Source organism: Canis lupus, chromosome 23 (genome assembly GCF_048164855.1).
Source record: "Canis lupus baileyi chromosome 23, mCanLup2.hap1, whole genome shotgun sequence".
NCBI classification, from domain to species: domain Eukaryota; kingdom Metazoa; phylum Chordata; class Mammalia; order Carnivora; family Canidae; genus Canis; species Canis lupus.
In genome coordinates this window covers 22,048,861-22,058,996 of record NC_132860.1, presented here as the reverse complement: position 1 = coordinate 22,058,996, position 10,136 = coordinate 22,048,861, and the positions used below count along the sequence as shown (strand labels likewise).

The 10,136-nt window shown below is 40.9% G+C and overlaps 1 protein-coding gene across 1 annotated transcript; it reads left to right on the top strand.

Annotated features, from left to right (window-relative positions):
- Positions 1 to 2,869: 2,869 nt before the first annotated feature.
- LOC140615460 (olfactory receptor 52N2) lies at positions 2,870 to 5,085 on the top strand. The gene is made up of 2 exons (XM_072795321.1): positions 2,870 to 3,537; positions 3,870 to 5,085. Exon 2 carries the CDS (start codon positions 3,920 to 3,922, stop codon positions 4,889 to 4,891), a length of 972 nt encoding a protein of 323 aa, XP_072651422.1. The 5' UTR covers positions 2,870 to 3,537; positions 3,870 to 3,919; the 3' UTR covers positions 4,892 to 5,085.
- The last annotated feature ends 5,051 nt before the right edge of the window (positions 5,086 to 10,136 follow it).

Genomic DNA, 10,136 nt, shown 5'->3' with positions numbered 1-10,136 from the left:
TTTTCTGTATCACTTGTTTTGATAATTTGTGTTTATACTTTTATTTGTTTCCAGGCATGTTTTGTCTTCATCTTTGACCCACTGCTCTCCAGGAGTGTATTGTTTAATTTCTACATATTTGGAATTGTCCAGCTTTTCTCCTGTTACTGATACCTAGTTTTATACCATTGTGCTCAGAAAAGATACTTAATATTCTTTTAACTTTCTTAAGTTTGTTTTTTAAAGATTTTATTAATTATTTTATTTATCTATCTATCTATCTATCTATCTATTTATATAGAGAAAGCAGCATCAGGAGGAGGGGCAGAGGTAGGGGCTCCCCACCGAGCCCAGAGCCTGATACAGGACTCAGTCTTAGGACCCTAGGATCATGACCTGAACGGAAGGCAGACACTTAACCAACTGAGCCACCCAGGTGCCCCTCTTAAGTTTTCTCAGACTTGTTTTGTGGCCTAACATGTCATCTATCACAGATAATGTTTCATATGTGCTTGGGGAGAATGTGTATTCTGCTGCAGTTGGATAGAATGTTCTGTATTTGTCTAAGTTTGTTTGGTCTAAAATGTAGTTCAAGTCCAATTTTTCCTCATTGCCTTTATGCCTGGATAATGTATCTATCTTTAAAAGTGGGTAGGGAATTTCCTTACTATCATTGTATTGCTGTCTCTTTTTTCTGTTTGTGAATCTTTGCTGAATATATTTAGATGTTCCAATATTGGGCACATATATACTTATAACCATTATATCTTGTTTATAAACTGACCCCTTTATCCTTATATGATAACCTTATTGTCTCTTGTAACAGTTTTTGACTTATAGGATATTTCAAGTGTATGTGTGTGTGTGTGTATGTGTATAATGAACATATATGTAATATATGTTATATGCATTGAATATACACACAGAGACACATAGACATACTCAGGGTGGTAAAATGAACCATTTACTTAGGGGCTAAAAGGAAACATTGATATTATAGGTGTTTTAGTACATTTTTGGAATTTTATAATTATGTACTCAGACCATTATTTTATAAATCAATAAAAATGGAAAGCACATCATTTTTTGAATATCAGATCTCTTAGAGTCCACATCAGGAGGAAGACATTTAACTTTGATACACTTATTGTTTTATAGTTTCACTCCTGCTTAAACAGCTGATCAATGTAAAATAACCTCAAAAGTCCCAAAGGACCTTTACTTCAGAGCCCTCTGAGACATCAACTATAGAGATCCAATCAGATGCAGACACTCAAATCTGGAGAATCCTCAAAGGGCACAGCAATACTATGTAGAGGCGGAAACTGGTTGTTATAGAACACTGACATGCTCAGGAGTCTCAGTCATGTCTATGAATCTGGTCTTTGCTGATACTGAGGTGAGTTTGGGTGATTCCCAAAGACTTACATTTTCCCAAAATATAAAACTTATAATCCAAGACATATCACTGTTTGAAATGTGGTTGATTGTAGGCTCAGTATTTCTTCTTGACTCCAACCAGAATAAATGACCATTTACTTAGAGGCTAAGAGGAAAAACAGCATACCCCTACTCATGACATAAATTTAAAACTACCTCAGAATTCATTCGATAAAAAAAGTTTCAACAATAATGGGCTCCAATGGGAGGAAAACAAAAGCTTTTGCCTTTATAGATATCTGTACTCAGAACTACTTCTGGTGGAAATGGTCTTTGCAAGCAAATGGAAAGTAAGAATAGACTTGAATCCTAGAAGGCATTGAGAGGAATTTCTGAAAAAAGGATTTACTATGGAAAGCTTCTTGTACAACCCCCCTACCAGGTGCCATACAGTGTTTATGTGAACAAGTCCAGAAATAGGAATCCAGCTATCTCACAGATTCTCTCTTACAGGAAGATTTCCTCTGCAAAGATACCTCCCTTGACTAGAGACTGGTTTTCTGTAACTTTATACATTTATACATTTATTCTTTCTCTTCCCTAAGACACTGTTAAGAACAAGTTTTCTCCTCTTCCTATATCATAATGAACTGTGTAAGCTAGTTAGGCCCAGAAACTTTTCCTCAGGATTATGCCCAGAAACTATTCCTCAGGATTAGGATCACTAATTTAGGACAATGGATAGATATTAATTAAACATATGACTTCAAAGTCAAACCAACTTAAATCTTGGCTCTATCAGTTTTCAGTGTTGTCAAATTACACATTCTATTGAGTTATTGTGCACTTACCTTCACTTATATATAAAATATATCCACACATTTCCCCAAATGAATGAGAACATATAATGTTTGTCCTTCTCCGACTGGCTTACTTCACTCAGCATAATACCCTCCAGTTCCATCCACGTTGAAGCAAATGGTGGGTATTTGTCATTTCTAATAGCTGAGTAATATTCCATTGTATACATAAACCACAGCTTCTTTATCCATTCATCTTTCGTTGAACACCGAGGCTCCTTCCACAGTTTGGCTATCGTGGCCATTGCTGCTATAAACATCGGGGTGCAGGTGTCCCGGCGTTTCATTGCATTTGTATCTTTGGGGTAAATCCCCAACAGTGCAATTGCTGGGTCGTAGGGCAGGTATATTTTTAACTGTTTGAGGAACCTCCACACAGTTTTCCAGTGAACACCAATAAAAACTTTGAGATTTGTTCAAGACCATCCAGATAGTTAGTGTTGGAAGCTCATGAAGCCCCAGGGTCTATTTTTCCATAAGCAACCATAGAATAAGACTCTGCTCTCACATTATCAGATGGCAGACATGTATACATCTAATTTTCTTCCTTTTTATGTCTTGAGTTTAAAAATAGAATTGAATATTCTATTCTAGAATAGAATACTCAATAGAATTTACTCAATAGAAGAATTCACATGCATCTTGGGGAATCATCTGAGAGGGATGGTATAGACAGAAATCTTTTCCTGACAGGGAAAAAGAGCTGGTGCTGTTTGATTATTTATGCTCAATGATTATGGAGTAATTGTTGAGTTATATGGTGTTGATGCTTAGAAGAGCCTGAGAATTTTCCATGACATAATTCATTTTAATTTATAAGCCAGTTATGCAGAATGAAATATTCTTCCTCCTTTGTTATCTTAATATCTTGGTCTTTTAATCTTGTGGCTGTAGTGTTCCCTTAGAAGGAAGTAGGCATCAGTAGTGACCTCCTATGGATACCATTCTCCTTGAAGAGGTTCCAATGGCCACATGCTTAGTTACCTAGAGTTACCAGGAGACTTGCAAGGATATAGCTAGAATAGATGTCCCTGGATATCATTCAAATGACAATAGATATTTATCATTTTTCTGCCTAAAATACAAATTTGAGATATGAGAATATATTTGCTTGTCTTGAAGGCTGTACTAACAAGTATTTTCTTTCTAAAGTTCGATTCTCAATCATCCAATATAACTAAGGTTTTCAAAATCTAATACTACCTTCACACCCTAAGTGCACCGTGACACTTGAACTACAGCAGGGCTCAACAGCTCCATTTGAATTTATGTATATTAAATAAAATAAATTTGATCACATAGGATGCCTTATACAGAGGTGAGAATAGTAATAATAGTAGTATTATTGCTAATATTCATTGAGCATTCACTATATACTATGAACAGTTTTAGCACATTATATAAATGTATGATAGAATAATTCCAACAACTTTCTGGGGTTGGCACAATTATTGTCCTCATCTGAGATTTAGAAAACTGAGGCACTAAAATGACTAAACAATTTGTCCATGTCACATGCAATGTTAAGAACCAAAAGCAGAATCTTATGATACATATGACTGTAGAGGAACTTACTACTTTTCATTAAAAAAAAGTGTTGTACTCAGTTTCCAAGCCCCCTACTCACTTTTGAGTTATTTTCTTATCCAGGAAATCACCACTTTTAAAGAATATAAAATGCCTACCTCCTATCAGCCATTATGTGTGGGGAAAACAGCTCCAGCCTGGCCCCAGGATTCTTTGTCTTGAATGGTATCCCTGGGCTGGAAGCTGCACACACCTGGATCGCCCTGCCATTCTGCTTCATGTACATCACCGCTGTCCTGGGGAACTGTGGGCTCATCTACCTCATCAGCCATGAGGAGGCCCTGCATCGGCCCATGTACTACTTCCTGGCCCTGCTCTCCTTCACAGATGTCACCCTGTGCACCACCACGGTACCCAATATGCTGTGCATATTCTGGTTCAACCTCAAGGAGATTCACTTTAATGCCTGCCTGGCTCAGATGTTTTTTGTCCATATGCTGACTGGGATGGAGTCTGGGGTGCTCATGCTCATGGCCCTGGACCGCTACGTGGCCATCTGCCACCCCTTACGTTATTCCACCATCCTCACCAACCTTGTCATCACCAAGGCAGGTCTTGCCACGTTCCTGAGGGGTGTGCTGCTCATCCTCCCATTCACATTCCTCACCAAGCGTCTGCCCTATTGCCGAAGCAACTTTATTCCCCATACCTACTGTGACCACATGTCTGTGGCCAAGGTGTCCTGTGGCAATTTCAAGGTCAATGCTATCTATGGCTTAATGGTTGCTCTCCTTATTGGTGTGTTTGATATATGCTGTATTTCTGTGTCTTACACTATGATATTGAGGGCAGTAGTGAGCCTGTCATCTGCAGATGCTCGTCACAAAGCCTTTAGCACCTGCACATCCCACATATGTGCTATTGTCATCACTTATGTTCCAGCTTTTTTCACATTTTTTGCCCACCGTTTTGGAGGACACAATATCCCCCACCACATACACATCATTGTAGCCAACATTTACTTGCTACTGCCTCCTACAATGAACCCAATTGTTTATGGAGTTAAGACCAAGCAGATCCGGGAAGGTGTGATCAAGTTTTTAGTTGGAGATAGGTTGTCTTTACCCAAGACAAATAAATCATAAAATAGACATATTGTTTAGGAAGAGGGGGCTCAAGAAGAGTGGAGAATACATTTGTAAATGCTGTGAGTAAAATTGTATTAAACATATGAGTCCCTCTAATATGTAGATTTTCTGAAGCCTTTGTAAATTTATATTATGAAATGTTTCTTCTGTGTAAAGATCTGCCAAAGAAGAGAATGCAGAATAAAAAAGAAATGTACCCATTCCTTACAAGTTTTATGTCTTACAAAGGGATTATGTATTTCTATGTCTAGTGAAAACAGTCAGGGAACAGAATGAGGGATGCAGGCATGGTGTTGATGAGTGCACCCAAAGTGAGAAGAGGAGACTATAGTGATGGGGATGTCCTCTCCATAAAGAACAAATTTACACAAATCAAGCACATTGCCATGCATAATGTGGGCCTGCTGTTGCAATATTCTTCAGTATTCTTTTAAAGATTGTATTTATTTATTCATGAGAAACACAGAGAGAGGGACACCTAGGCAGAGGGAGAAGCAGACTCCTTGGGAGCCCAATGGGGGACTCTATCCCAGGACTCTCAGATCACACCCTGAGCCAAAGGCAGACACTGAACTGCTGAGCCACCCAGATGTCCCTCTTCAGTATTTTTTTAAGATTGTATTTTACTTGAGAGAGAGAGATGGAGACAGAGACAGAGATAGGGAGAGAGAACACGAATGGGGAAGAGAGAAGCAGGCTCCCTGCTGAGCAGGAAGCCCAACATCAGGGTTTGATTTCAGGACCCAGCACACAGGACCCTGGGATCATGACCTGAGCCAAAGGCAGACACTTAATCCACTGAGCCACCCAGGTGCCCCTATCTTCCAGTATTTTTAAAGATGATCTAGATTTAAATATTTTCTGACATCTCCTGATTTTGATTATTGGATAAATGGTTTTTTAAAAAAATATTCTAATTTCATTCAAGACATGTCTTGGAATTGTTTTTTGCCCTTTTCATCAGTTTAGGATTTCCATTTAAAATGGCACAGTCAGTTGAGCATCTGACTCTTGGTTTTGGCTCAGACCATGGCCTCATAGTCATGAGATGGAGCCCCACATTAGGCTCTGTGCTCAGTGTGGAGTCTGCTAGAATCTCTCTCTCCCTCTCTCTTCACCTTTCCCCTTACGCATTCTCTCTCTCTAAAAAATAAATAAATAAATAAATAAATAAATAAATAAATAAATAAATAAAGCAAGCAGGAGGAGCAAGATGGCGGAAGAGTAGGGTCCCCAAATCACCTGTCCTCACCAAACTACCTAGATAACCTTCAAATCATCCTGAAAATCTACGAATTCGGCCTGAGACTTAAAGAGAGACCAGCTGGAATGCTACAGTGAGAAGAGTTCGCGCTTCTATCAAGGTAGGAAGACGGGGAAAAAGAAATAAAGAAACAAAGGCCTCCAAGGGGGAGGGGCCCCGCGAGGAGCCGGGCTGAGGCCGGGGCGAGTGTCCCCAGGACAGGAGAGCCCCGTCCCGGAGGAGCAGGAGCTGCACCGACCTTCCCGGGCGGAAAGGGGCTTGCGGGGAGGTGGAGCAGGACCCAGGAGGGCGGGGATGCCCTCGGGCTCCCGGGGACACTGACAGACACCTGCGCCCCGGGAGAGTGCGCCGAGCTCCCTAAGGGCTGCAGCGCGCACGGGGGACCCGAAGCAGCTCGGAGGGACTCGGGCGGCGGCTCCGCGGAGGGGGCTGCGGGGCGGGAGCGCGAATCCAACAGCGCAGGCTCCGGAGCACAGGGGCCGGGACACAGCCCAGGATCCGGCCTCCCCCGGGACAGGCAGAGGCCAGGAGGGCCCAGGACAGCAAGGACGCTCCTGCCCCGAGCTGAGCAGATCAGCGGCCCCGCCCCGGAGCCTCCAGGCCCTGCAGACGGAGAGCTGCTTAGTTACTGCAGGGGCTGAATCCAAGGCTCCAGAGCTGGCCTCACCACTGGGGTTATTCCTCCTGCGGCCTCACGGGGTAAACACCCCCACTGAGCCCTGCACCAGGCAGGGGCTGAGCAGCTCCCCCAAGTGCTAACACCTGGAAATCAGCACAACAGGCCCCTCCCCCAGAAGACCAGCTGGACTGACTGACAACTTCCAGGAGAAGCCAAGGGACTTAAAGTACACAGAATCAGAAGATACTCCCCCGTGGTTTTTTTTTTTTTCTTTTTGATTTCTGATTGCTTCCCCCACCTTTTTTTCACCTTTCTTTCTTTTTCTTTCTCTTTTTCTTCTCTTTTTTTCCTTTTTTTCTTCCTTTTTTCTTTTTCTCTTTTCTTTCCTTCTCTCTCTCTCTTTTTCTCCTTTTCCCAATACAACTTGTTTTTGGCCACTCTGCTCTGAGCAAAATGACTAAAAGGAAAACCTCACCTCAGAAGAATCAGAAACAGTCCCCTCTCCCACAGAGTTACAAAATCTGGATTACAATTCAATGTCAGAAAGCCAATTCAGAAGCACTATTATACAGCTACTGGTGGCTCTAGAAAAAAAGCATAAAGGACTCAAGAGACTTCATGACTGCAGAATTTAGATCCAATCAGGCAGAAATTAAAAATCAATTGAATGAGATGCAATCCAAACTAGAAGTCCTAACGACGAGGGTTAACGAGGTGGAAGAACGAGTGAGTGACATAGAAGACAAGTTGATGGCAAAGAGGGAAACTGAGGAAAAAAGAGACAGACAATTAAAAGACCATGAAGACAGATTAAGGGAAATAAACGACAGCCTGAGGAAGAAAAACCTACATTTAATTGGAGTTCCCGAGGGCGCCGAAAGGGACAGAGGGCCAGAATATGTATTTGAACAAATCCTAGCTGAAAACTTTCCTAATCTGGGAAAGGAAACAGGCATTCAGATCCAGGAAATAGAGAGATGCCCCCTTAAAATCAATAAGAACCACTCAACACCTCGACATTTAATAGTGAAGCTTGCAAATTCCAAAGACAAAGAGAAGATCCTTAAAGCAGCAAGAGACAAGAAATCCCTGAATTTTACGGTGAGGAATATTAGGGTAACAGCAGACCTCTCCACAGAGACCTGGCAGGCCAGAAAGGGCTGGCAGGATATATTCAGGGTCCTAAATGAGAAGAACATGCAACCAAGAATACTTGTCCAGCAAGACTCTCATTCAAAATGGAAGGAGAGATAAAGAGCTTCCAAGACAGGCAGGAACTGAAAGAATATGTGACCTCCAAACCAGCTCTGCAAGAAATTTTAAGGGGGACTCTTAAAATTTAAGGGGGACTCTTAAAATTCCCCTTTAAGAAAAAGTTCAGTGGACCAATCCACATAAACAAGGACTGAATACATATCATAATGACACTAAACTCATATCTGTCAATAGTAACTCTGAACATGAATGGGCTTAATGACACCATCAAAAGGCGCAGGGTTTCAGGCTGGATTAAAAAGCAGGACCCATCTATTTGCTGTCTACAAGAGACTCATTTTAGACAGAAGAACACCCACAACCTGGAAATAAAAGGTTGGAGAACCATTTACCATTCAAATTGTCCTCAAAAGAAAGCAGGAGTAGCCATCCTTATATCAGAAAAACTAAAATTTACCCGGAAGACTGTAGTGAGAGATGAAGAGGGACACTATCTCATACTTAAAGGATCTATCCAACAAGAGGACTTAACAATCCTCAATATATATGCCCCGAATGTGGGAGCTGCCAAATATTTAAACCAATTAATAACCAAAGTGAAGAAATACTTAGATAATAATACACTTATACTTGGTGACTTCAATGTAGCTCTTTCTTTACTCGATAGGTTTTCTAAGCACAACATCTCCAAAAGAAATGAGAGCTTTAAATGATACACTGGACCAGATGGATTTCACAGATATCTACAGAACTTTACATCCAAACTCAACTGAATATACATTCTTCTCAGTTTCTACCAAAACTGGAACAGGAAGAAAATAGAAAACCTGAACAGGCCAATAACCAGGGAGGAAATTGAAGCAGTCATCAAAAACCTCCCAAGACACAAGAGTCCAGGGGCAGATGGCTTCCCTGGGAAAATCTATCAAACGTTTAAAGAAGAAATCATACCTATTCTACTAAAGCTGTTTGGAAAGATAGAAAGAGATGGAGTACTTTCAAATTCGTTCTATGAGGCCAGCATCACCTTAATTCCAAAACCAGACAAAGACCCCACCAAAAAGGAGAATTACAGACCAATATCCCTGATGAACATGGATGCAAAAATTCTCAACAAGATACTAGCCAATAGGATCCAATAGTACATTAAAAAAAATTATTCACCATGACCAAGTAGGATTTATCTCTGGGACGCAAGGCTAGTTCAACACTCGTAAAACAATCAATGTGATTCATCATATCAGCAAGAGAAAAACCAAGAACCATATGATCCTCTCATTAGATGCAGAGAAAGCATTTGACAAAATACAGCATCCATTCCTGATCAAAACTCTTCAGAGTGTAGGGATAGAGGGAATATTCCTCACCATCTTCAAAGTCATCTAGGAAAGCCCACAGCAAATATCATTCTCAATGGGGAAGCACTGGGAGCCTTTCCCCTAAGATCAGGAACAAGACAGGGATGTCCACTCTCACCACTGCTATTCAACATAGTACTGGAAGTCCTAGCCTCAGCAATCAGACAACAAAAAGACATTAAAGGCATTCAAATTGGCAAAGAAGAAGTCAAACTCTCCCTCTTGGCTGATGACATGACACTCTACATAGAAAACCCAAAAGCCTCCACCCCAAGATTGCTAGAACTCATACAGCAATTTGGTAGCATGGCAGGATACAAAATCAATGCCCAGAAATCAGTGGCATTTCTATACACTAACAATGAGACTGAAGAAAGAGAAATTAAGGAGTCAATCCCATTTACAATTGCATCCAAAAGCATAAGATACCTAGGAATAAACTTAACCAAAGAGGTAAAGGATCTATACCCTAAAAATTATAGAACACTTCTGAAAGAAATTGAGGAAGACACAAAGAGATGGGAAAATATTCCATGCTCATGGATTGGCAGAATTAATATTGTGAAAATGTCAGTGTTACCCAGGGCATTTTACACATTTAATGCAATCCCTATCAAAATACCATGGACTTTCTTCAGAGAGTTAGAACAAATTATTTTAAGATTTGTGTGGAATCAGAAAAGACCCCGAATAGCCAGTGGAATTTTAAAAAAGAAAACCATATCTGAAAACCAATTTTAAAAGAGAAAACCGGGGGATCCCTGGGTGGCGCAGCGGTTTAGCGCC

Excerpts from the sequence above, each read along its gene's own strand:
- LOC140615460 (XM_072795321.1), top strand. The coding sequence starts at position 3,920 with ATGTGTGGGGAAAACAGCTCCAGCCTGGCCCCAGGATTCTTTGTCTTG.